Source organism: Idiotropiscis lumnitzeri, chromosome 7 (genome assembly GCF_059441095.1).
Source record: "Idiotropiscis lumnitzeri isolate Australia: NSW breed Sydney's pygmy pipehorse chromosome 7, RoL_Ilum_1.0, whole genome shotgun sequence".
Lineage (NCBI taxonomy): Eukaryota > Metazoa > Chordata > Actinopteri > Syngnathiformes > Syngnathidae > Idiotropiscis > Idiotropiscis lumnitzeri.
In genome coordinates this window covers 18,614,973-18,642,291 of record NC_142397.1, presented here as the reverse complement: position 1 = coordinate 18,642,291, position 27,319 = coordinate 18,614,973, and the positions used below count along the sequence as shown (strand labels likewise).

Here is a 27,319-nt window from a genome sequence, read left to right as displayed (position 1 = left end):
GGCTTCAGAGGACCGGTAAAACAGCGCAGAGGATTATTGGCTGCCCTCTCACCTCCCTGTCGGACATCTACACCACCCAATGCCTCAGCAGAGCTCTCAATATCACAATACTCGCCCGAGCTCACACCTGTTCGACCTGATGCCCTCTGGCAGGCGCTACAGGTGCATCAAAACAAAGACTAACAGACTGAAAAACAGTTTCTTCCCAAGTGCCATCTCCATGCTAAACTCTCACTCACAACTACCCTTACCTTGCCTTACCTTACCATGTATATATATATATATATATATATATATATATATATACTCCGGTGCATAAATGGTTCTTTGATGTGCTGACCGAATGGGTGACTATCCCTCCTCTCTTCCTGTATTGTGTGTGTACTCAGACCATTCTTTCTTTGTAATTTGAATGTTTCGCTTATACATAACTCAACATTAATATTAAATAACACCTAAATACTACTGTGAGAAACAAAATCAAACAATGTGGGCCGAGGAGTTCGAAAGCTTCTTGGTGGGTGAGCGCTGACCCCAACAGGCTTCTACTTGTCCGTAGCAACAAGTGCGCTTGCTTCACCACTCTGTGTAAATCCTGCCGGGGTGGGTGATCTGCAAAGCTTTTATTTTGAAGGCGAGGAATCCCTTCTTCCGTAATAGGGGCGGTCCTATTGACTAGCAGCAAGTACTCAAGACGCGTACTACATGGCTCGCTACGAAAACAAGCGCTTCATGACTGAGACAGGTATCAGAAAACATTCATTTTACACGTTTTCGAGACACCATCGAATGTTTAAGTGATCTGTATCGTTTTCCCACGCTTGCTCACATTGCTTTTGACCGTGAACTGAAATACGATCAGACCGTTTGATCTGTGTTGCTTGCTCTGTTTTTATCTCTTAACGTTCTATTTGTTTACAAGGCTAACGATAGTTCAATGCAATCGAATTCGTCAGTTTGTCTCGTTGTCCGTGGATTTTATATAAGATATAATATAATTCTGCACTCTACTGTACTGTGCCTATTTAATTATGGGGTGCTGTTTGTGTGTTTCACAGTTGTGGTTCTGCTGAGCATCAAAACGTAACTTTCAGATATGGCATCGATGGAGCGCAATGGGGGTTTGCAGAGGGGGGACTACGAGGGAGGCAATTTTAGGTAAAAAAAAACACACAACAACAACAAAAAACAATTAATGTTTTCCTTTGTGTCAGAAATAATTTTTCTCTACCGGTGTCACCGTTAACAGACGAACTAGCTATTTATTTGTCAAAGCAAATTAAGTTTTCGAGTAATTTATCGACTGCTGTAGAATAACACATTCAAAGTGTTGAGAATATTTTGTTCCAATTTTGTGCATAAGATGGGCAAAAGCATTGTTTATACATTTGTTTATGTTGGGACCGTTGATTGTTTTGTGTTTTGTTTGAATACAAGTAAGTACAGTTGTACGATTAGATTTTCAGAGGTTTCTGGCTCATTCCAAACTAGATGTACTATAAAAATAGATAATAGACATTTCACAAATTTAAAAATGTATTTCAAGATTAAGTTGCCCAACTTTTTCTGACTTATTGCGGATTTGAAGAAATAGCAGTCATGCTGTCATGTCTGAGAAAAGATCAGCTCTGTGCTCAACAGCTTACAGAGAGAATTGAACTTTAAATGTTAATTCAGTTTACAAACAGTTCTAATGCTGCAGGATTCATGAATGAGATTAAACTGCATGCGAAAACAATGGAGCGTTGTAGACCGAGGTACCAGATCCCTAATTACTCAGTCGCCTTTTGTTGCTTATTTGACTCTACAGAAAGTACTCAAATGTCAGAATGTTGTTGATAAATATAAAATACAATGCTTGCTTTCACAACTTGTTTCTGTGGCGCTCTTCCAAGAAGACAGCTGACATTGCTCACATCAACACCGATATTATCACTCAGCTACTGAGCAATCAACTACTGTTACAATCTCATGGATGCCGCACATTCATTTGGATGGAAAATGTGCACAGTTGCATCAAGTGAACAGGATTGCTCCAAAAATTCAAGTTGTGGAAAAGCGGTGAGAGCCGTGCATAAGGCCTTACTTACTCTTTAATGCAACAACAACACCAAAGAATGTCCTACTGAAGCTGGAGGAATCTATTACACTACCCCCCCCCCTCCAATTCCAACACACACAATTTTATACACTTCCCGGGTCGTTTAATTACAGAAGTACGGCTTGTTTTGGTCAAAATACTCCAAGGATCATGAATTTCATTCCACTTTACGCACCTAAATTCGTAACTGACTGACATTAGGCTGTTTTGGGGGACTGGCTATGTCTCTCCCTTCCATTGATGAGTCAATGATGAGTCTGACTTGCCATTACCATGGCGACAGGCGGCAGAGCCTTGATAATACAATTGGAGCCATTGCATATAGGGTGGAATTGAAAATCACATTTTTCAGAAGCAGGCAGATAACAGACGATTAAGTTGCTGTTGCTCCGTCAATTACAGGTACATTCATCGAATGACTTCACAACATGAATTCTGCTATCTTAATTTAAGGGTACATTTGCATGGCAGCAATCTACTAAAAATGTGAGTGTTTTTTCTGTTTGAGAAAAGTTTGGATGATGTGCCACCAGTTGGCGATGCGCAGTGACTGCTTGTCCTCGTAGATCTTATCCAAATGCACATTTAAAGATGCTTCCTCAGTTGTCATTTTTTATTTGTATTGATGTATGCTTGCCGTTGCAATACAGTAAACAGACAATTAGCTCAAATCACATGCACATGTTTTTTGTCAGCATTTCAACATTTAGTGTAGCTTTGTGTATGTGGCCTCTAAATGATTACCTCCACCAAGCATTAAGTGTGAGTTGGGCGAGCCCCAGTTGATGACGCAAACTGAACGAGATAGAGTCAAACACATAACTAAAAAATTGTGGCGATGTAGCTGCAGCTCATGCTACCCACCATGTCTTGATGTCCTTTAAAAAGCACGCTTCCAACATGCAAGTATTGCTTTGTGTATATTTATTACAATTTATAAATGCAGTTTATTTTTGTGCATTCTCATTTAAGAAAAAAACATTTTTTTAATGTTTTTATGCAAACAGTGTATTTTCAAAAAAATACTGGACATGGATTGTCATTTGACATATTCATACACACATTGCCTTGCAACCTTATTAAATCCATTAGTAAGTACCTCCAGTATTTGTTTGTAAAAGTATGACTGTTTTGCATTTACTGTTAAGGATGTGGTTGCAGCAGTGTGCAAAACTCTTCATTTTATGAGTTTGTTCTCTGAATGCATTTCTTTCAGTGCCACACTGGAATTGACACGCTCCCTTTTAAGGAAGCCTGATGGAAATTTTTTTTCTTTTTTTCCCACCCCATCCCCGCTAATATTGTCCCCAGGCTACACATAGTAACATGGAATGTAGCCACAGCTGATCCCCCAGATGATGTGAGCTCACTTCTACATTCTGATTCTCCAGAGGATGCAGACCTCTACGTCATTGGGTAAGGTGGTCTAGGGAACTCAAGCAGGACTGGCCACTTTAAAATTTGTTGATAAATTTCTGTATCATCTTCGTAACTATCACTGTATCATAATTTTGGCACTACTGGTCACTTTGTTTTGCTTGCTGACTTTACGCATCATTTACACTGCTGTCATTGTTCGGTACAATTGCGCTAATGCTAACGACTCTCGGTACTTATGTTTTATGTTCTAAATTGTCTTTTCTTTATAGTTTCTTGCTGCTACAAACTCGTATGTCTCAAACTACTGGTGACATATTCCTTGTGTTTTGATTCTGAGTCTGAGGTTGTGCAAAATAATTCAAAATTAATGTTGATGTCAGCCTACAGGAGGTGTACTCTGGGCCCTTGAGATTCATGTCGGATGTTGTATTCGATGACCCTTGGAGCTATGTGCTTATGACTGCTTTAGCACCAAGGCAATATGTGAAGGTACACAAAAAGAATTAGTTTCTCTATGCATCTCTGTGCTTCCCCATCGGCCCTTTAAACGACATGTATCTTTATATATGTTGCAGGTGTCCTCTATCAGAATGCAAGGTCTGTTGCTGCTGCTCTTCACCAAACTGGAGCATCTCCCATTCATTCGAGACATCCGGGCCACATACACACGCACTGGCATCTTTGGCTATTGGGTAAAATGTAGTTACTAGCACTGGATTGAAAAAAAAAAAAAAGACATTTGGAGGAAAATCTTTCCCCTGTGTGTGTCTCAGGGTAACAAAGGTGGCGTTTCCATTCGTCTGTCTTTCTACGGTCACATGCTGTGTTTCCTTAATTGTCACCTGGCTGCACATATGAAGCATGCCACAGAGCGAGTGGTTGAATTTGAGTACATTACGGACTCACAGACGTTCAACTGTGAAAAGGCTAAGAGAATTCTTGATCACAGGTAAGTGCATAATGCTGTTCTAATTTCTTAGCGCTCAGCAGGGCTAATGTTATTTTCCATCCGCTGATGTTTTTCATCCTACGTGGCTTCACAATGGGAATCTTAGGTGGAGCGCAAGGTCCATGTTATAATTCCACGCCATGGTGCTCGTCTTGCCTTCCAGTCTAAAACGCTCCCACACTTTAGTCATCTTCCCAAGCCGTCCAGCAAATATCTTCATCTGGCCTGCGACTTCCTGCGCATGTGTTTTTCAATGTGTCTGTATGAAGCGCAAAATTAAAATCTTGTCGCGCAAATTGCAATGAGAACCAGCTTACGTCGAACCTTGCAATAAAAGGTAAATTGAGCAAATTTATTGTTTAAGACTTGTGCGAATTAACCCAAGAAGTAGTTCTCAGTTTTGGGGTTGACAAGCCCTGGCCTGTTGGCTGCGTAGCATTTTTTTTTTTGAAATTTCACACATTTGTCTTTCGGAAGTCCCATTCTATGTCATGTGAAGATTTCTGCATGCGTGTTGTGTGTGGTGCAAGCGTTTTAGTCAATTTTCTTCTGCTAAATGTTGCTGTCGTCTGCGTCATCAAGGCTCGTCTTCTGGTTTGGAGATCTCAACTTCCGAATTCAGGACCATGGTTTGCATTTTGTTCGGACATGCATCAGCAATCAGAAATACAGCTTGCTGTGGAGCAAAGACCAGGTTGGACAAGTCTGCCTATTCCCATGACACTTTTATATATCTATGACACACCCACACCCAACTAAGATGGACACTATTAGTCATGTTTTATTCATGTGTTTAGTTTGGAAGGTGATGGAATGTTTTATATGGTGATGCTTTCAGCTGATCATGATGAAGCAAAAAGAGAAGTTGCTGCAAGAGTTTGAGGAAGGGCCCCTCGACTTTCAGCCCACGTACAAGTTTGACGTAAACACCGATACATATGACAGCAGGTAGCAGAAACATCGGTTGTAATGAGTCATTGCCGCCCTTTTCAAAAGACAGCATATTTCCTGCGTATGAGCTTCTACAATGTTAATGTGTATATGTGATCTGCTCCTCTTGTCACTTTCACAGGCTCTGCAGGACATGGTTTGCCTTTAAGTAAGATTTGTAACACATTTATGTCCACACAGACAAAAGTATAACACAGCTGTACTTTGGTGTGGATGTAAATGCTATTCAACAGCTTGATAATAAAATAATTGAAAGTCTTTACAATAACACATTTTTTCTCACCTCAAACTAACATACAGCTAAAAAAAAATAGAACTCTCTAAGTGATAACTTTTCATCTCATAGAAACGTGTGTAAAGTCAAAAAGCTGGTTGTTTTCATTACATATGCCCTTTGGAGTTTGTGGTTTGATGTGCAAATCCCACATTATGACATTTCCTCCAATTGTTACTTTTGCTAATATTAACATTTTTGATGGAGACAGCAAATGCAGAATTAAGAATATGAAGTATATGAAACTATTAACAAATGAGAGAAGCACACCATATTTGCAAACCTCACATTGGTGACAAAAGGTAAACGTCACGCTGTTTAACTTAAAAACTCCACAGGGTGACTGTTGAATAATCAAAGTGCTACTTATCAATATCAACCTCTTTTTTAACATGCACAGTAGCTTGGTGATGTGGATGCTTGGGGCTAAACCTGGGGGTCCTGCCACTGCTGCGACATTACAGCAAACTTGCGTAGTGCTTGAACGTTACATCTACTGTTTGTTGGAACTGCAACACGTGTGTTGGCTTGTACTGTACTTGAATATGACAAAAAGTTTGAATTGCACATGGGATACATTTCAAACCCCCCAACAATCGGGGAAGGTCTATGCTGTGGAGAGAAGAGCAAAAGTGAATTAAACATTGTATATTCAAACTTTATAATGTCTGTAATGGCACCGGCTAGCTTAATGCTAACATAAAATGTGAAACAGACTGGCTAATGGTAATAAAACTATGTTATGCTATGTTAACACACAGAGCTCGTGTACAAGCAGAGCATACAAAATTAGACCACTCAAGAGGCATATTTTGTGCTCCGTGGGAGGAACAAATATTACAAGAGCAAAATATGGTCCTGTTTGACTGCGGAGGGTGGCTTTGTTTTCTTCTTGCCCTTAATTCCTCAGCATTGCCTGGCATGATGTGGCAAAATGTGGCACTATAAATTTAAATTAAGCTCATAAAGAGTCAAAAAATCTAAAAATGATGGCTTATAAAGACTCAATATAGCAGGGGTGTACTGTATAGTGGAAACTCATGTCAAATGTTCCTGCGGTTGTTCATATAACCAACGTAATCAAGACTTTTTTAGCAGAAAAGATGCCCTTTCCTTTATTTTCTCTGCATAATAATGGACCACACTAAGGGAAGCCTTACAGTTGAGTTTCAATCGGACATTTTTGTGCTTATCTTATATCAGTTGTGTTCTTAGATGCTCATATTTAAAAATCCCTGTGTATGTCCCGTAAAGCATCAATAGTGGAGTCCAGCCAAGTCAAATTTATTGATATAGCCCAGGGGTGGGAACTCCAGTTCACGGAGAGCCATATCCTGCCTGGTTTAGACCTCTCCCTGCTCCAAACACACCTGATTCAAATGATCAGGATCGTTTCAGGCTTCTGCAGAACTTGTTGATGTGATGATCGTTTGAATCAGGTGTGATTGGAGTAGGGAGGGATCTAAAACACTCCATGAACTGGAGTTCCCACACCTGGGCAACATCAAGTTCACGACCCCTGATATCACCCTCCATTACAAGAGAATCTCAAAGGACTTCACATGTCCACAGTTGACACATATTAATGACATCCGCTGATCTTAATCCCCAGCAGGGCAAGGAAAAACTCCCATAAAACCATCTAGGAAAAATGAGACAAAGGGCTGATGCGTGTTTGCCGTTGTGTGTGTGCCGCTTAAGATAATGAGCTTCTCCAGCCACGTGTACCTTTACGGTAAGCGGTGGAGATGTATTATGCCTGTAATTTGCCGGTCTAATTTGTACCGGTAAATGACCGTATCGTCTGTTGTGAACTGAGATTGTTTTAGTAACGCTGTCGTTTGTACAGATCATAACATCCACCTTGACTAGATTGTTATCATGCAAAAGCACCCTCAGGGGAACAATGCAATCATTTTAAAGTCATGAAATTCTTATTTATTTGCTACAAATTATGTATCAAACATCTACAGTATGACAGCGATGTTTGCGACGTGTCAGGCAGAATTTAATTCTCTTCCGGTTAATGACGCAAAGCTAAATTAATCACTGTTGCCATTTAAACAACAGAACAATAGCTTTGTGTTCAAGTAAACATCCATTATCTGAACTGCTTTATCTTTACGAGGGTCAAACAGGGCCAGATTTCACACTAAATACATTTGTGAGTAGTAGAGAGATTATCATTCTTTCTGTTAATTTTATTTGGTGGTGAGAAATATAGCTCAGCTCAATAAAATTTGAGAAGGCCGGTGATGTATTAAGTTCCTTAAACAATACTCTCCTTTTTTTTTGGACCAAAAATAGGATTTCTATCCATTTCAAGTGGTTCTTTAACATTCCCGTTGAAAGAATCTGGATGACCAATTGCACAAGTACCGTATTTTCGCAGTCATAGGACGCGCTGCCTCAAAGGGCGCAACACCTGTTGAGGGTGCTATTTCTGTCTTTGAAGCACACACTGGGCGTGCCGCCTTACAAGGCGCTAGCTCAGCTGCTTTTAGCATAGCAATAGCTCGGCTGCTTGAGCTGACTCAGCCCATGGCAATTCGCTTTGCCTCAGTACCATAAGCAATCGCCACATCTCAAAGACAGTTGCCATGATACCATTGACAATCGCTATCATTAACAATGACTCTAACCAATAATAGGTATCATGGCAATAGTCTACAAGACTGCCAGGATGGCCGAGTGGTCTAAGGCGCCGCGTTCTGGACCCAGTCTCCCCAGGAGGCCTGGGTTCGAATCTCGAATTTCCCCATTGTGGGACTAATAAAGGCATTATTATTAAGACTACGTCAGGGGAGGGACTTCACTGGTCACCACACTCCTTAGAGTCACGGTTTCAAAAAAAAAAAAACTCAGCATACAAGCAAACAAAGAAATAAGATTAACACAAAACATGTATCTTTCATGCCATCAATATACCAAAAAGTAATAAAGATAACACAAAATGATATAGCAATGGCTTCTTGGGAGCCATTAGAGCAATGCCTTCTGGGAGCCACTCAGACTCAGCCAATCACATGGCTGTTTAGAGAGATTTGCATGGCTCTTTAGAGAGATGTGCTGTTATGCTTTGGGCTTTTTGTCTGTTGTCTAAACCTGGGACGTTTCTTGCTTGCAATAACATAAATGATAAGACAGACTACAACATTGTGGACAGCTGCCCTTTTGTCCAGCTTTCTCCCACACCATCACCCAAACACCATAGTCACATAATGTATAGTCATGGTCACTTTGAAGCATAGATGACTCACACTTTGTCCAGCGGCGTGTGCTAACATGCACTCCGAACAGCCCAATGAGTAAAAGGGTTGATGGTCGCGAGTGATACTTTGTCCATATGATGAGCGCAGTCGCCTTACAAGGCGCTGTGTTAGTTTAGGGGAAGATTTGGGACTTTTAAGTGCGCCTTATGACTGCGAAAATACGGTATATTGTGTGTGCAGGATGGCTTATGTGATCTATTGACAAAATGTTCTCAAATATTTTTTCTGCAACTAAAGCAAGGTCCATAGTGTGATTTTGCAGCAAGAAGCCAGCAAATTGCTTTGTACGCTGGACTTATTCTGACGACGGTGTGAATGTTATTTCGGTCGAATAGGGTGCCTCTGTCATGTTCAAAACAATCTAGCTTTTGGAGCTGCTCAAATTTGCAACAAATCCTGCTGAACCACTAACACCTCATTTGCGTCTGGTGTGTGAATGACCTAAAGCACTTTTCTTCCCTGTCAGCATTAACATTATTGAGTTAAGATATGAGTAAGGAAACAATAACCCGAAGAGCGTTTTGAGCACATTGAAAGTGGAAAGTTCCAATCCAAATGCCGTCTAGATTAATCAACATTTCATGTTCTGTGTCTAACATAACCACCAATCAGCAGTAAGAAGCGTAAACCGGCCTGGACGGACAGAATTCTGTGGCGCCTCAGACCCAAAGCCCTGCACACGGACAAGCAAGACAAACATGGTGACGGACCAGATGCAAAAGATGTCAGCCCGCTTGAAGAAACTGAAGAATACCCTTTGGAGATTAGACAGGACTTGTACACCAACAACATGGAGTACAGCATCAGTGACCACAAACCTGTCACCGGCATCTTCACGCTGAAGGTGATTTATTTAAATGCTGTCAATCCACGCAATAACTCTAACTGTGTATGATGAGACATGACACTATACTGTGTTTTTCTCCGACGTTAGATTGTTCTCTCAAAGTCACAAAATTTGGTGGATCATCTCATGCAATTCAATGCAGGAGTTGCATCAGCCTTTGCAAAGACGGCAGCCATGTTCCGCGTGTAAAGTGTAGATGCATTTTTTTGCTGTTGTTACTCTCGCACTACAGCTGTGTATACTAACTACAGAGAACAATTATCCGCCCTCATTATTAACATATAGTTATGCATCGATCAGAGGTTGGGCTTCGACCCTTTCTTGTCCCATGCATTTTAGGTTACTATATGATATAATTTCATAGTATAGTTTGGAAATGCTTTCTCATGCTGTTGAATGGGATAGAAAGGCAGGAAGTGGTAATATGACGGGTATTTTTCATGTATGAAACTCGGGCCTATTGGTCATACATATATATGGATAAACGTTCCCTAGATTGTCTTTCAAAACTGCTAATTGTTATCTTTTTAAAGCACTTATTTTTTTACACCTCTCTTGTATTTGGTCTTGCTGGATTTTCCAAGTGGATCTAATGTTGAGGCCCCACATTATATTGAAAAAATATCAGCATTGCAATAATCATAAAAATATAACATAAAAAATACATGTTTAAATTAGAGCTGGCAAAATTAAAGCGTTAACTCTCAAAAATCATCCGATTAAATATTTTAACTTGGTTAAAACAGTTTTATTTATTTAAAAAATTGATATGCATATCTTGCAAATCCAAATTTAAACACTATTCCATATTAGCTGTACGTCTTCAGCACATTATTTCTGAACAAAACACCCTGCTTAAGTTACCACTGGGCCTTGCCCGCCAACACTACTTGAGTGTGGTGCTTACAACTACTGTATAAGTTTGGAGAATTGTTTCAAAGATCATATTTAAGGATCAAAGAAAGCTATAAAACAGCCTTTGATATCAAATACGCTTCATACTTGATGATTTTTACTTTAATTACAAGACATTATTCAAGTAAAGACCTGTTAAAAACTTCACAAAACATAGTAGAAAAAAATTGATTAATCACAATTAATTAGGGAATTCTTGTGATTAATTAGTTAAAAAAAATTGAATCCCTTGACAGCACTAGTTTAAATATCAGAATAATATCGCAACATCAACACCCATATCGCTTGTGTTTCCAATATCGTGCAGCCCTCCCCCCCAACCAGGCTTTGTACTACTGTCTACTGCGTTTCTAAATCTGCAAAGTCCAAACTGCGACCAGAGAGACTGGTTGGTATGGTTGTACACGCGGTCATAATAATGGCACACTTTGCCACACTGGGTCATAAATCTCAGCTTCTCCTGTGCCACCGTTGACTTTAGAATGTAGATGGTGCAAAACCTACTCATTGGCCAAGATAGAGATGACTTTAAGTCTTCCTAAATACCTGTTTGGGAATCGCTTGGGGGTTGTGGTTCTTTTTAGTGTAGTTGACCTCATGAGAAAGAGGGAACTAATACATACCGTAACGAGCAATAACGTTGTATTTCGTTGTTGATGTTGCTGTGGCTTAAAGAATGTCATTAACGCATCACCTGTTCACTATGTTTGTATTTTATTTAGCTGAAGAAGATGTACTCGACTCCACTGGTGCACCTGCAGGCTGAAGGTGAATGGAGCGCCGACATGGACGCCTTGCTGCTTTACAGCCCGTTGCAGCCATTCCCTTCCAGTACATGGGACTGGATTGGATTGTATAAGGTCAGATTTCCAAAAACAATTGTCCTCCCTTCACTTTAACTCCAAATTGACAGTAAAGTCTTGACTTTGTCCATGAAATTCAGGTTGGCTTTACTAGCGTGTCAGACTACATCACATACACATGGGTCAAAGATGATGAAGTGTCTGTCGATGAAGATGCCATTAAGGTAATAAATAGCGGATTGAGTAAACTGGGCATTGTGAGACAAATATATACATAAGGTCATTTTTAGGGTTCTTGTTTTTAGGTGTATGTGAGTAAAGAGGAGCTCCCAGTGCAAGGAGGAGACTGTATGCTGGGTTACTACTGTAATACTCTGCAGTGCATGATTGGCATCAGTGAACCATTCAAGGTGAGTGCTGTGCGACCTGTATGCATATTATGTCACTCTTGAATGCATCTTCTCCTGCCTTGGACACATAATCCTTACTAAACTGCTTTCCAACTTTTAATGAGCCAAGGCACATCTTGCATAAGGAAAATGTCAATGCTCACCACCCCAGAAATTGTTAAAAGAAAATATCGGATGTACCGTTATACTGAAAAAAAGGAAGATCTTGTCTTAATATACGCACAAAACTTCAAAACCTGGGCCTTCTTAAGCTTTTTAAAATGTTAATTACAATGTAAACAGAATGCTATTCTTTGTTGTACGAACAGGAACGTGAATACACAGGTTAATATTGTCTCTCTGTTGCTGCCAAAGATAGGTGAACAAAAATTATGAATTGTAAATAATTTTCTACATTATGAAAAAAAAAAACAAGAACCAAGTCATTCCAAATGTTTCCCATGGCACGCCAGATTATCTCTTACGGCAGACTGTTTGGGAAGAGTTTACGAGTTTGTTGTTACTCTACAAAATAAGTATATTAAAACAAATGTAATCAAGAAATGACACAAAAATGAATTATAAAAATTTAATTTAAAGTCCTGTGTTGTTGATGGTCCTGCTAATACGTGCCCATTTTCATGCGTCACCATCGAGGATCTACAGGACCTCTGCAGTGGATCACCATCCGTCACTTGATTTAAGCTAGCCCGTGGAAGCTCCTCGATGCTTGAGACGTTCCTGAGAACAACTTTCGGGGTTGGCTCAATTTTGTGGAGGAGCAAGGAGCTAGCATCATTGCAATTAAGAGACATGAGATGAGCCCTTTGTCGCCAAAATGTAAAGGCAAAAGTCTTAATTATCCACACTCACTCCCGTTTCCTGTTGTCTTCTTAAATATGGCTACAGCGGCCAGGAAAAGCCACTTCTCATTTGACAATTGCCCTCTGTTGTTTGTTTCAATAAAATGGTATGTGGTCTTATTGTTTTCCAATAAGAACACCAGAGGTTGCAGTTTTTCCCTTGCATGTCCAGGTATGTGTACCAGAGTCATTTGCTGATTTGAATTTGTTTGCCATATGGTGCAGTTCGGTCACGTTTGGCTGCATCGCTCGCTGTGCGGCAGGCCTCACACTTAAGTGCCTCTCTCTTGCAGGTCCATGAGTCCAAGGTGGCCATCGAGGAGGGCTTAATGCATGAGAAAATCAACAGTCTGGATCAAATTGTAGCGAGTGAAAACATCCAGAACTGAGAGGTCTTATTTTGGTCGGCTTTACCAGAAGCAAACAAAACTTTGAATACATTTTGTGTAGGATAAGCTTTTTTTAAATGTTTCTTTCTCATACTGTTACCATGCGCCACTTCTCCAGCTCTGATACGACTACAAGCAGCAGCGATTGCTAAACTGTGACTTTGTGTATATTGTGTGTACTGTGTATGAGATGGCATCATTAATCACTGATGATGCCGTGCCTTGATGTAACTGTGCTTGGGTCATGAAGGGTGCAAAAGAATACATCAGATGATAAGTCAGACACTGTTTTAAGAAATACTGCTAAGGGCAGTTCATTGAGTCACTTGCATTGAGGATAAAAGTGAAGCGCTAGTGCAGGTTTGGCTTCCACAGTGGAAACAGGTTGGTACTTTAGCTCGTCTGCCACCATATTGTACTAATAATGTTTTCAGTGTCACACTGATAGAATGCTGGAGGTTGTGTTAAGATCACGTATTCTTGTGTATTGGCTGCACATTCATCTATATATTAACTTAGTACATCATGCTCATGTAGTATTCCTTGATAGGAATGCATCGTTTACTGTATTGTATATAAATTGCTCTGACAATGCTGTAATCTGTAAAATGGATCAATAGACTCGTTCACTGCTTTGAATTGTTTTGAAAGAGTCGCTGCTGCTGGAAGAGTTAATTTAGTCATGTCATTAACCTCACATGTTCCTGACAGACTTGAAAACAGATTTATATCAGCGTTTGAAAAAAAAAAAAGATGATTTTAAGTTGCTTTTTCAGCAAGTCAATTTCACCATTCAGTTGTTAAAACATGAAATATGATTTTATCGAAAGTTTCATACACATGCTGATTTATAGAGAATATAAATATATTGCACAGTGTTGTTTTTTTGCTTAAGAATAACAATAGTTGGTCCCAAAAGGCAAAAATTGTTCTGTTTCAGCGTGTCTTTTACGGTGTGCTCATGTGTCAAAGAAAACGCACCATTTTAACAAAAAATAGTTTGTTTTTTCCTCCATGGTCTTATACTGTAATTGAGACATTTTATATTGTTTTAATAATTTCACCTCAAACATTGTTTTTTCTGCACAATACAGTTGTTTATTGCTGGCTGGAATCCAAACAGCCAAACTTGTGATTTATTGTATTTCAAACAATGAAGTAATGTAATGTGCTGTAACAGAAAGACCAAACATTTTCTAGCTTTGATGCAATTATTAAAAAAAATAATAACGTCACCATGGTTTGTGTTTCGTCTTGTTGGTTGACAAGTGTTTTTGTTATTGATGTATTATTGTCAAGCGACTCAATTACAAATGCCTTGAGTGTTTGTTAGCTGTTGCCATAGTAACCAACCTGTTCATTTCGGTGACTTTAGCACGAGGCATACATTGTTACTTCTTTCCCTGCAGCCAAGTGGTGACAAGGTATGGTAAATGACAAAATTACGTTCTCTTTCATGCAGTATCACCTTTTAAACATGCAGTTCGTCTTAAAAATCGATCAGACTAATTGTGAAGTTTGCCTTTCAACCAATAACAAATGTTGCATTCAAGTAAGAATGTTATTTAAAATGAGCTCAGCCTCAGAGTGTATCAAGAAGAATCGTGACTTTTCCTCTAAGTCATAATTCATCGCCAAGTAATGTTCGAATATTTGCAAACACGTTACCGAAGAACTACAAGAACTACGTGTCGAAAATATATAAAAATAATAGTAATAATAATAACGGTTTCATTTTCATATGTAGCCTATAAATACATTTTTTGGGGGAATACAACACTTTTATTTCAAACTTTTATTGAACATTTCAATGAGCCATGTGTGGCTCTTACTACGCTGACACATCAGAATTTACCTACTGTCTTTTAACCACTTTGAAAAGCTGGTTTTCATGCCTGCATAATCCTTCTTCCTCTTTCTTTTTTTGTTTTGTGCCCCTCCCTTAGCACTTTCTATTTTGCTTCTCCATCTTTAGCATCATCAGACGTTTGAATTGTAAACATTCGCCGCTCACGTTCTCGAGGGCGCGCGCACTGGACTGTGTGCGCGCGCGGCACGCAGGAGGCGGGGCGTCGGTGACAGTCACGGAGCAGAGGGGCGCCTATCAGTGACGTGCCTCTATTAGTATCAGTGATTAGATCAAAACATACCCATGAACAAACAGCTGTTTAATACATAAAATGGCCACTCAAAATCTATTTTGCGCCCATCGCTAGCGTGGCGCCCCGATGCGCCGCATATAACCATCCATACTTTTTGCGCCATTGACTGGAAAAACTTACTTAACTTACTATTTAAATCCTGCCTTTTCTCAATAAAGAAGTACTTCAAATCATCATGCTTTTTTTTTTTTCAAATGCACATCTTTAATTCTTGTTATATATTTTAAAATGCAATATACACTATCTTAAAATGTTCTTTATACATATAATGGTGTATAAATGAGCGTTCTTTTGGTACACTTAACATATAAACCTCTAAACTAAAGTTTACCAGAAGAATACAACTTGTATACTAGTAGTATAGAAATGAGTGTACTTGTAGTATTTATATAAGTATAAAGCTATAAACTAAACTGTGGACTAAAAGTATACTTTGCATCTATCCATCCATTATCTGTGGTGCCTCTCCTCACAAGGGTCGCAGGATGTGTGTGTGTGTATGTGTGCATATATAATCATAATTATCGTATATAATATATAATATTGGTGTACTTTTGGTGCACTTAAAGTACAAACAAGTGGTGTTGTCTGCAAACTTCAGGAGTTTGACAGCAGGGTGCGTTGAAGTGCGGTCGTAGTGCAGCCGACCTTTTGTAGGGGACCGGTGATGTTCTTCAGGTGGTTCTGCCAAGGGGTTCGCGACCACAGATGTCAGAGTTACAGGCCTATATTCATTCGGTTCTAATGTTGACGGTTTCTTGGGGACGGGATGATGGTAGACTGTTTGAAGCAGGATAGGACCTCGCGCATCTCCAGGGATGTGTTAAAGATCTGAGTGAAACCGCGGCCAGCTGATCAGCGCAGGCTTAAAGGCAGGAGGTCGACACCCCATCTGTCTCCGCAGCCTTCTGGATTGAGCCATTTTACATTCGTGGGGGAGACCTTGGGGGGAGTCGGGGTGTGAATGTGGTTGTTGCTGGTGGTGGTGGGCGGGTGCAGTTTTCCTTTTCAAATCTGCCGTGGAACATGTTCAGATTGTCAGCCAATCTCCTATTGTTCACTGCTTGGGGGGGGGGGTGATCACCTGTAGTTTATTTTTTTTATTTTTTACTCATGACGTTCCCACCCCGCCTCCCAGAACCTATCAGTACATGATCTGGACAATTACCTGGCAATATGGACTGGGATATCGAATAAATTATTGCCATAGAGGCAGCCACATTGTTTATGTTGTTAATATTTTTCGTGACCCATCGTCTTTGTTGAAGGATGTCTACACGCGGAAAAAATACCCATCTGCTTGGTGGCTCAACTCTGGAGAGTATCGATGTCATACGGAACCACTCCAAGCTCTTCCGAGGAGAATGCACGAGACTAATCGAGGATTGCAGCAAATCCTGCAAGCGCTTGGAGGATGATGACAGCGAGAGGTTGGGTAAGCAGTACGGTACAAGATCCTTAACATGGAAGGACTGCACTGATTTATTTACGAGGCACTGCTTGGTGCCGCACAGATCATCGGGTCCGTGACATTCAGTTTGTGAAGAAAGAGCTGGAGCTGAAGTTGGAGGAGAATATTTTGGAGACTGATCATCTTATTGCACTGCAGAATAGAGTGATGAAAGCCATCGAGTCCTGCAAGGAACCTCTCAGAGTCACTCTTCTTTGTATAGATGAGAGGTGAGTCAAACAAAACCTACTTCACATAAAGAGGTCCAGTTCAGGAAAATGAACTGATTATGGATAGATATTATACAAACCCCAATTACAATTTTTTGTAAAATGCTCATAATAACAGAATACAATGATTTGTAATATCCTTTATAGAATGATGCCGATTTTTAAAGAAGTACTGCATGAGGGATCAAAGGTCACGGGCTATCAATGTTGGTGTTAGGCCTTGCCGCTGTCATGCAGCCAGTTTTGATTTGATATTACGGATCTTCAAATTGCTTACATTGAAAAATGCTCTTAAACTGTTGGACTAATTGTGCACGCAGATGTTCAGAAAATGCTGAACCTCGCCCCATTTGCTTGTGTCCAAAGAGTCTTTCAGGGAAGCTCCTTTTATACGCAATCATGACACTCACCTGTTTACAATTAACATGTTCACCTTTATAATGTTTCAAACTGGTGCTTTATGAGCATTCCTCAACCTTCCTTGTCTTTTGTTCCTTCTGTCCCAGTTTCGTGACACGTGTTGAAGGCCTGAAATTCAGAATGAATTCAAATGTACAAAAAACAATAATGTTCATCCGCTTTGAAAATTAAATATCCATCATTGTCATTTGCATGGGCTGAAAAGGATTTGCAAATTATTGTATTCCATTTTTTGTCCCAACTTTTTGGGAATTGGGGTTTGTATATTTTTTGCACAGAAATGTTAAACCAAACTAGAGCATATATTGTTATAATGAACTAAAGAGCACTTGGGGAAAAAAAACAAACACAACTTTGACAATCGCAGAATCTTGTTGTCTGAGATCATGATTTAAAAAAATTTAAATAAAACGCTAAATTGTTCAGCCCTACTTTAGATTACCTGTTTATTACATTTTCTTAGCACCCCGAGTTTAAGGGATGAATGTAGTTCTCCTTTTGTTTAGGCACAATAATGGACATAATTCTCACATATTAATTATATATATATATTTTAAAATTTATATTCGTTTATTTATTTAATTTCATATTTATTTTCTATTTAATTATTCAATCTTTAATCAATTTAATTGATATATTGAATTAAATTGTTTCTTATATTGGACTGGGGAGGGGAGCTCTCCAATCTCGTTGTGCACTGAGTACAATAAAGGGCGTTCTGATGCTGGTCTGATTCTGATTACCACTCAATCGCTTTTGACGAATGATAGTACATGTCCAGAGTCATGGATAGAACGTATAGTAGGCCTAAGTAGTAACACCTCTTTTTGAACTGTGGAGTGCAGAAATAAACCTCCTGAAAAGGTCCACGACGAAGTATGCGTAGAGCTGCTCAAGGAGGCTGACCTGACCAAGGGAGTTATGGCCCTTATGCAGCGTGTCGTGAAGCAGATCACTGAGCAAATACGGTAAGCGAGCACTTTGACGATAATACGCCCAGTCAGTTCATTTTAATTCATGCAATCTTCGCATCTTTTTTTCCAGATTGAACCATTCAGCAAAATTCCAACTTGAACAGGATCTCAAGGACAAATATGAGGCGCATAACTTAGATACCTCCTGTGCCTCAATGACCCCGCATTCCCTCAGCAATACACAGCAACCTTTAAACGCCCAGACAGTTTCCTCCAGGTGACTCATTCTGTGTTCAAAAGGCTCTGTCAGCATTACTGTATTAACCGTAGTGGGGGTGAGGGGGGCGCTCTTTTAGCTGTTTATTGATACGCCAATTGAAACTAATTACAACAAAACTAATTACACACGTTGAATTGTACATAACACTTACTTTGTTTTACCTTCTTTCACCAAAATATTAGCTTATCGCTGACACAGAATGTGATATCCTATTGACGGGTAAATAGAAAATTTGTTCCGTGAGTGATGAACTGTCAAATAATGAATATCCACACACAAGCACTCTAGGAAAGGTAAAATAACAATCCTTATCGGCTTATATTCTTCCTACTCTGTAAAAAAATGAGTTATATTAATCAAGTTAAATTGTGACTTCCTTCTTCTACTCTTTTTATCTTAATTTATGTGCGTAACTCCATGCATGCACCACACTCACACACCTTATGAGGCCAGTGTATGCACAGCGCTTTGGACTTAGCCAAGTTGATTGCGAAGAGCAGTGTTCCACTTCTCAGATGGCCTGTCACTCAATATTACTGAATTATGAAACTGAAATACGTACAGCAATATTTATAATGCCATTATATCCCTAATATATATGTGTATATACACATATCCTTGCCAATGGTGGAATAAAATGTCATCCTCTTTCAGTTTATCTGTGACACCTGCACAGTGGGGGAACCACTCTGATTTCAACATCGCTAAAGCAGAGCAGCAGAAGCGAAATTCTGTTTCTCTGAGGTCCCTGGTGGAGTCTCTACTGGCACAGACTGCCGCTGATATGCAAAAGCAGTTCTTGGCGACCTCAGCAGCCTTTCAGTTCAATATCAAGCAGCTCAAGACGGCCAAAAGCCAGATGGAGGACCAACTCACCAAGGCAGGGCTGCATTTAGTTTATTTTCACATAAGTGCTGAACATGTGCATTGCATTGTATACTGTATTCCGAAACCAGTATTGGAATGGAGCTCTTTATTTGATAGAAGAGAGAAACATTCTATACGACTGCCCCATGATTGACTGATGACGGTGCTCTCATTTTAGAAAACTATGGATGGATTGGATAGAGGAATTTTGATTAGTTGATTACATCTGGACATGGATCATATGATTTGGATCTGGTAATTAGTGGCTGTTTAAAGCTCAGTCTTTGGTGTAGGGCAAAAGGGGCAGAACACACCCTGGGCTGGTTGCTAATCAATCACAGGGCTTATATAAAGGCAGACAACCATTCACACTGTCACTGAGTGTGTTTCAAATTGTCTGTATGAAAGTCAAGCAAGTACACCGTCAGTGAAGTATTTTTTTTCTAAATGCCATTATACCTACTCTATTCCGTATAAACGGTTTGCTATCCAGCATTGGGGGTCGTGGGTAAAGTACTAACAGAGCGGAGCTGGACACATTGCAATCGTATTTGTTTGTTACATTGTGCAAAGATCAACGCATTCACTGCACTCTCACAAAACTTTTGGGGGACCTAGATTTTGTAGATGACATCAACACTAATGTAACACTTCCAGTGTCACAAGGCAATAAAGGTGATATTTAAGATATTTGCACTAATCTATACAAAGCAGTAAATTTGTTGATTTTAACACCTTGGGTGTTCATTTTAACACAAGCAAAGTGTCAATATGCATCCACACAACCTGGTGTTAAAGTAACATTTATGAAAATGTTAAATGTTCAACACCAGATAGTGTGTTGCAGCAACAAAATATAGTGTTGTGAGTGAGTGTTTAAATTAATGCTAATATGCTAAAACACATACAAGCGAAGTTTGACTCTGCAGTTGGCATTGATGTCATCTATTGGTTGTTGTGCATCAGTAAAATTGTTTCCAAGTTTGAAATTGCACTGGAGTAGTAATAGACACTCCCCCACCCATCCCCATTGAAAAATAAACAAAACACATAACTGTCAATGGCAGCGAATGGAGCCGAAAAGAACTTTGTGGAATAAGAGGGAAGAAAAAAATTTCAACAAATATCTTGAATGAATAACTGACATAAAGAACACAAAATTCCAAAGTGCTTAGTTTGTTAAGTGTTTGTGCACATTTTTTTGATTGGCATGTTGTTCCGTGCTAGATTTTGTCTGAGTTTGCCAGCCAGCAGAGAAACCGAGACGATCTCCTGGTGGCAGTCACAGAGAATGAGCATTTCCTGAGTTTGGCTCAGGCAAGGCTGGATGTGCGTCAGCAGAGGCCCCCACAAGAGCAATGCCATGATCCAGCACAATCACAACTCCTCGCAGAAGTCGGCCAGCTTACGTGTCAAATCAACACGTACGTCCAGGCAGGACACGCTCATCGCATGCAGGCACTTAAATGTGTTTGTGTGGCTGTAGATGCCATTATGATCCGCATCTGATTTCTTCTTCATTCCTAATTTTTTCCACTGTTAGGTTGCATGAAACAGTGGAGCAGTCAGAAGAGCAGCAGAGGGCGCTGGTTCGTTGCCAGCTGGAGCTCCAACACAATATTGAGGTCAAGGCCAGACTTCTCTACGTTGATGATGTCATCTGCGGCCAACTCAGGAAGCCGATTGTCATACACAACTTCTGACACGCTTTCTAAATAAATTAATATCTTAAAATGACTGTAGTTTTAAAATATAGTTTATCAAAACATTTTCACAAAGTGTCAAGGTATCTATAGACAGTCCTCTCCAAAAGTATTACAACAGCAAAGTCAATTTCTTTCTTTTGTTGTATGCTGTAGACATTTGAGGTTCAGATCAAAAGGTGAATGAGAACAAAAGCTCAGAATTTCAGCTTTTATTTCACCGTGTTTACATCTAGATGTGTTAACTCAGGGCAGAGTACCTTATGTTTGAGGCCACCTACTTTTTATGTGGGCAAAATAATTGGAACAGACATTATTTAAGTAACTTAAAGTGAATAACATTTAATATTTGTTGCTATAACCAGGGTTGCACTTAACGTTTTTGGTGTGCATCTCAGTGGAGCACCTTGATCACTTTATTTTGCGACCCAACGACCTCATGGATGAACATAAAGATTTACAGTTACTGATGAGGCTTCAAATCTGCTGCAAGAACCAGTTGTAATATTTTTGGACTCCTGTACATGGCACTCCCTGTTCAACATTGGGCTGAAAGCACACTGACTTGCCATTCTTTAAACCAACAGTGCCATCTAGAGGACTCAAAAATACTACAACTGGTTCATGAAGCAAATTTGAAGCTTCATTTTCCCATAACTATTTACAGTACATCTGGGCAAAGTCGGGCCCGCAGGCCACATCCAGCCTGTCCACAGCCTCTCCAGCCTTTTGGAAGTCAAACCAAATCATCATGTATGCACTGCTTTTATTTTGATATGCATGTGTGTCAGCTGTGTGGCCTCCTTAAATTAAAAGTTGTCACTGTAATCAGGGATGTCTCTGACTATTCTGGCATCTATTTTGAAAAAAAAACATGAATAGCCCCAAGAGCAACTTTGGTCCTTGTGTTAGCAGCCATCTTATTTCCTGCACAGTGGAGGGAAGAGAGGAATTTGCCCTTGTTCTGATTTGGTCGACAGAACAACAACTAATCCTGCAGTGGTTTGTGCCCGTGTCAGTACACGTTTAAAAATCTAAAAAAATATATATATACACACTGATGTAGACGTTGTTAATGTTTTTTTTGTATGAACGTTTATAAAATAAAACATGTTAATATGTGGAGATAGAGAATTTTGATGTGATGCTAGTTGCGATAACATTTACTGCTATACAGAAAAAATTGGTATTAAAGTCATGTTTGGTGTGGGCCTCGGCAACAGTTATTTTTTTTCCCCATATGGTTATAATATATGATGTAAAATATATTTAACATGAGACCGTCCGTGTGAGACCGCTTGCTGATTTAGCACATAGCTCAATCTTTTTTGCACCACAGACCGCTTTCACGTATTTTGACGGACCGTCGAGCAACAAGACCGAGATGACCTTGCCCTCGGCAGTGTCCCCGCTTTCAGCCGCCGCCGCCGCCACGGCTAAAATCAAACTGCCATTTCCATGAATGGCCGCAGGTTAAGCCAGCCACCATAATGATTGTTCATACTATGCAATACTATACTATGAAAATATTGAAGACATCATTTATTAAAAATTATGATTATTACAACATTTCCATTGATTAGACTGATTTCTGGACATTGATTTGGACAAATTAATGACACACAAAGTGGCAAACTGCTCAAACAATTCTTCCAATACAAACTTGGGCTCATTGCTGTACAAGACACTTGCCAATTATCCCTTTATTTTGATGTATACGTGGTTTGAACTTTTCTGTAAAACATAAACATGATGTAACTCATTAGGTGTAACTCAGGTGTGATAATTGTTTGGCTGCTGTGTGCATGTGTTTGATGTCGTTCACCGTGGTCCAGGGAATGCTCAGGGATTTGAAGGGAATACTGAGATGCATAAAAAATTAGAGGGAACATTGATGGTGACTCCTGTTTTTAAATGCAATCACAATTCACCTGTTTCACCTTTCAGGATTAGTGTTGAAGTAAGTTACAATTTAACCTGTAACTCAAGTCAACGTGTTTTGCCTTTCTTTGTGTTCCTCCTTGAAAAGCACCATACACATTATTTCAAAATAGCATTCTTCATTTTTTTCCGACAAAATGCAGCCCACTCCATTAAATGTGCCCCTACAAATGCAGTATCAAATGATGCATCTTATCGGCACTTGTTTTGGGATTTATTGAATATGATTGGGGTACCATCAAAAAGAGGGACCATGAGTCCCTTTTAATCGGGTATGATGCTCTGGGGAATGGGAACTGAAACAAATTTCTTGTTGATACAATTGCAATCTTGACATCAATCTTTTTTTTAATTTATAATATGTAAACTCTCCCTTCTGTCTTGTTGATAAAAAGAGAGGAAATTCATCCAAGTTAGTCATTCCTTCTGGCCATGGCTTAGAGGATTTTATGGGCGCGTGTCTATGATTTAAAAGATGTGTCAGATGCGAGTCAATTTGTAATTTTTATTTCACATGAAGTGAGGGTGTCTCACTCAACTGCTACAATGACCACAGTGATCAATTCTGGCAGAGTAAAAAAATCCAACTTTTTGAAACATAATAATTCAGTCATGTGAGGGGTCTGAGTCTGAGCTTGAGCTGCTTTCTGCTGCAGCACTCTTTGCAGGAATATGAGTCTTTCCTGGAGCAACAGCAGGCGTTGCAGTGGGTGTCACAGGTTTAGTTGTTGATGCTTTGGTTTTTGCAGGTTGCTCATCCTCATCCTCAGCTGAAGAATCTGAATCAGAACTGCTTTTTATAGCTGTCGCAGCAAACCTTACAGTTGGAGTTCCAGGCTTAGAAGATGGGGTTGCAGGTTTATCCTTTACTGGCTTTGCTGGCTTTGCTTGCGCTCGTTCATCGTCAGAGTCGGAATCAGAGTCTGAGCTGCTTTGCGCAGGTGCTGCAACGGTGCTGTCAGGCTTTGCCGCAGGAACAGCAGGCTTTGGCGCAATTGGCTTGCCACTGGCCGGTGCTTTTGAAGCAGCTGGTGTTGATGGTGCAGTAGCCTTGGTAGCAGGTTTTGCCGGAACTTCATCTTCTGAGCTGCTGTCTGAATGGATGATGACAAACAATATATTTTAAAACACTGTACTGTGTGTACATGGGGTCACCAACCTTTTTCAAACTGGGTGCGACTTTTTGGGTACGGGTCAATGCTAAGAGCTTCCACTTTGATACAGACTTCTGAAATAATAATTTGAGCAATTTTTAAACTACACAAAATAATTTTCTTGTTATTATTAGTTATTAATGATTTACAATCGATAAATAGCAATATGCAACACCATATTTCAGGGGTGGGTGATCAAGGCCTTCTCTGTTGACCTCACTTAATTAAGAAATCATGATCATATTCTTCAGTTTGATGTCATATTAAATCTTAGTGTTGAAATTTTAAATGAGAGTTTTATCCAATCAGAATTCAGATTGTGTTGCCAGGCAGGTGTGAAATGCACGGCACTCCACTGCTACATTTTTAGAAAGCTCTACCAGTGTTTACATTTTCAAATGATCACTTCTACAAGATTCCCAGAAAAATCACGGTATCCCATCACGGGTGAGCTATTTTTAGAAAAGGCCCAGGGAAGCGATGTGAAATGCGCTATAGAAATAAAGTTGCATTGCATTGCATACTCATGGTGCGCTTAGGTGTTACCCTGTGCCTGCGGGCATCACGCTGATGACCCCTGCTTTATAATAATGTATAATGTTTGGAAAAATTCTAGGCATCAAGCGTTTCAGAACAAAAGTCAAAATTTGACGACTCTTACCAGAGCTTGTGGAGTTTTGATCCGCCACTTTAGCTGATGCGACCTTGGCTTCAGGCTTTTTGGTCTCTTCATCTGAGCTGGAATCTGAGAGGACACGTGTATTATAGAAGTACAATAGGAAACTGTCCAACTAATGAGACAGATTAGCTGCAATATTTGCAACCTGAGCTCTCAATATTGGACTTCTTTGCAGCAGACTTCTTTATATCATTTGGTGCTGTTGGAGTGAGAGCTTTCTGTAATGAAGCAGGAGGTGGGACTTCACTGTATGCTCCTGATGAGATAAAAGTCATTTGATCAAGCTAATAAAGAGGTGGCCAAAGACATAATGGCGACGACCAAATAAATAAGACGGTCACGTACCAGTGGCATCTCCACTCTTCTGTACTTGATTGCTCATTATCTCAGCAGTCTTCAGTTTTTCCAACTGGACGCTTGTAGTAGTTGTTAGAATAGTTAGCTTTTCTATGAGTCATTCTTTGCTTGACATGACATATTGTCGAGTCATGTGACATCATAAATAAATGACAAGTAGTGGAAGTGCTATTATCTGGCATTCATCATTTAGCAAATTGGATGTAGCCCTCGTTCAATGCGTTTCTGGAAATGAAACTGGAGCATGGATCAACATATCAAACATCAAAGTGAACCCAAAACACCCCATGGATGACATACACACTCCCAAATTTGCCACCTAACAGATACTGGATTTTCACGGCCATAAATTAATATCATAACATCATGAAGCAGTGAAATAATAAATTTGATTTGTAAATTCATTTTTTTTTTTTTAGTGAGCGTTAATAATTTCAAGCAATGAGGAACAGTGATCAAGCCATCCGCTTAAGATAACAAATGCATCATGCCTCGATCCAAAGAAATTCCTAAAAAATTAGGAAAAAAAGGGATTGAAATCAATAAGACGGGAAAAGTTTACAAAGCTGTTTCCAAGGCTGACAACCTTTTGGAAGGTGTGCAGCTCGTTACATCTGGCATGAAAAAGGCACAGCATCGGATAAAAAGAACATGATGCCAAAAGTAAAGTATGGTGGTGGCGGTGTGATGGTCTGGGGCTGCTTTGCTTCCTCAGGACCAGGACAATTTGGTGTGAATGTTGGAAGAATTATTTCTGCTTTTTACCAGATCCTAAAGGAGAACATCTGGCCATCAGTGTGTGGACTCAAATTTAAGCACTCTTGGATTATGCGGCAGGACAACAATCCTGACCAGCCAACAAGTACATCACAGAAGGGCTCAAAAAGAACTAACTTCACAATTTTCACTTTACATAGGCCAGTTCACTCCCATTCTACTGTAAAGATATTATATTTGGTCACAGTAAACAGAGTACCATATGGGAGTAAAATATTCAGAATAAAATTCACCGTAAAATTTACTATTAGAATATTCTACTATCAAATTACAGTAATTACTGTTTATTGTATCCAATTATGGTCTTTTTAGAATAAAATGTACTCCACAAAATTTACTGCGTAGCATGGGTCCACCTGCGATCCACCACAAAAACCTCTACCCATGCAATTATCGGAAATATTCAGCCAAATAAGATTTACTTGATGGTGTAAATCCACTCTTAATTGGAGGACAGTAATTCATTCGTATACAAGCAATTAAAAAGGCAATTTTCCGTAGTATGTCCCCTTTAAGGCTGTATCATTGTGTCATTATTCAAGCATTATTGGCAAGGCACAAACCTAATGGTTGTTTTGCCCACAGATTTGGAATGGAATTCAATACCAATTACATGGAAAATTAAGCAACAGTTCGAGAATTATGCATCAATCAGGAAAATTAGATTTTGACACATTTTGTCAAAAGGGTCATTACTTTAAGCTTGTCGTGGTGAATGGGCCTGCTGTGTTGACGAGGCCTCTTCCTCTGTAGCTCTGTTCTCTGGGCCTCTTGCTTTTACTTTTCTGTTTTACAGCGTTCTTCAGCATTACTTTTGAAAGGTCAGGTGGCAGTAGCAAATTGGCAGGTCAGTCAAACCTAGAAAAATGCCTGAAATATTTGTTCAGGTGATGTTAAAATGAATTTTGCAGTACAATTTCAAACACCACATAATGAAAAACGTCCACTTGTCAAGAAGGTGCGAATATGTTCCATGAGGCTTCCAAAGGCTTTGTTGATTCAGGCTACCTATTTGTCTAAAAGTAATGCACATTGTCTGTCTGTCCGATTGTAATGCATTTTTCACAATTTCTGACAATTGTTTAAAGGAAGAAATTGCAACAAAAGATGGTTGTGAAAGTGACAAGTGATTCTTTCCAGTTTTCTTTAACTGCTTCAACGTCCCAATGAAAAACATGCAGGACAGAGCTCAACGTGTTTAGTGCAGGTCATAGGAACACTCAAAACCTCTGACCAAACTATTATTTTCTTT

At 39.6% G+C, this 27,319-nt stretch overlaps 2 protein-coding genes across 4 annotated transcripts; both read left to right on the top strand.

Annotated features, from left to right (window-relative positions):
- Window positions 1–660: 660 nt before the first annotated feature.
- On the top strand, window positions 661–14,368 carry inpp5ka (inositol polyphosphate-5-phosphatase Ka). 3 transcript variants are annotated; one of them, XM_088300318.1, is made up of 14 exons: window positions 661–745; window positions 1,059–1,158; window positions 3,413–3,517; window positions 3,862–3,970; window positions 4,057–4,173; window positions 4,255–4,430; window positions 5,013–5,124; window positions 5,269–5,378; window positions 5,503–5,529; window positions 9,540–9,771; window positions 11,412–11,549; window positions 11,633–11,716; window positions 11,798–11,902; window positions 13,038–14,368. In XM_088300318.1, exons 2-14 carry the CDS (start codon window positions 1,097–1,099, stop codon window positions 13,131–13,133), a joined length of 1,473 nt encoding a protein of 490 aa, XP_088156444.1. In that variant the 5' UTR covers window positions 661–745; window positions 1,059–1,096; the 3' UTR covers window positions 13,134–14,368. The 3 variants fall into 3 exon arrangements, with proteins under 3 accessions (XP_088156444.1, XP_088156446.1, XP_088156445.1); XM_088300320.1 differs by lacking the exon at window positions 13,038–14,368 and adding an exon at window positions 12,539–13,031; XM_088300319.1 differs by lacking the exon at window positions 5,503–5,529.
- Window positions 14,369–16,564: 2,196 nt separating this feature from the next.
- Window positions 16,565–21,159, top strand: tekt1 (tektin 1). Its single transcript, XM_088301211.1, has 7 exons — window positions 16,565–16,730; window positions 16,810–16,975; window positions 18,241–18,363; window positions 18,440–18,586; window positions 19,244–19,469; window positions 20,684–20,880; window positions 21,000–21,159. Exons 1-7 carry the CDS (start codon window positions 16,565–16,567, stop codon window positions 21,157–21,159), a joined length of 1,185 nt encoding a protein of 394 aa, XP_088157337.1.
- Window positions 21,160–27,319: the final 6,160 nt, after the last annotated feature.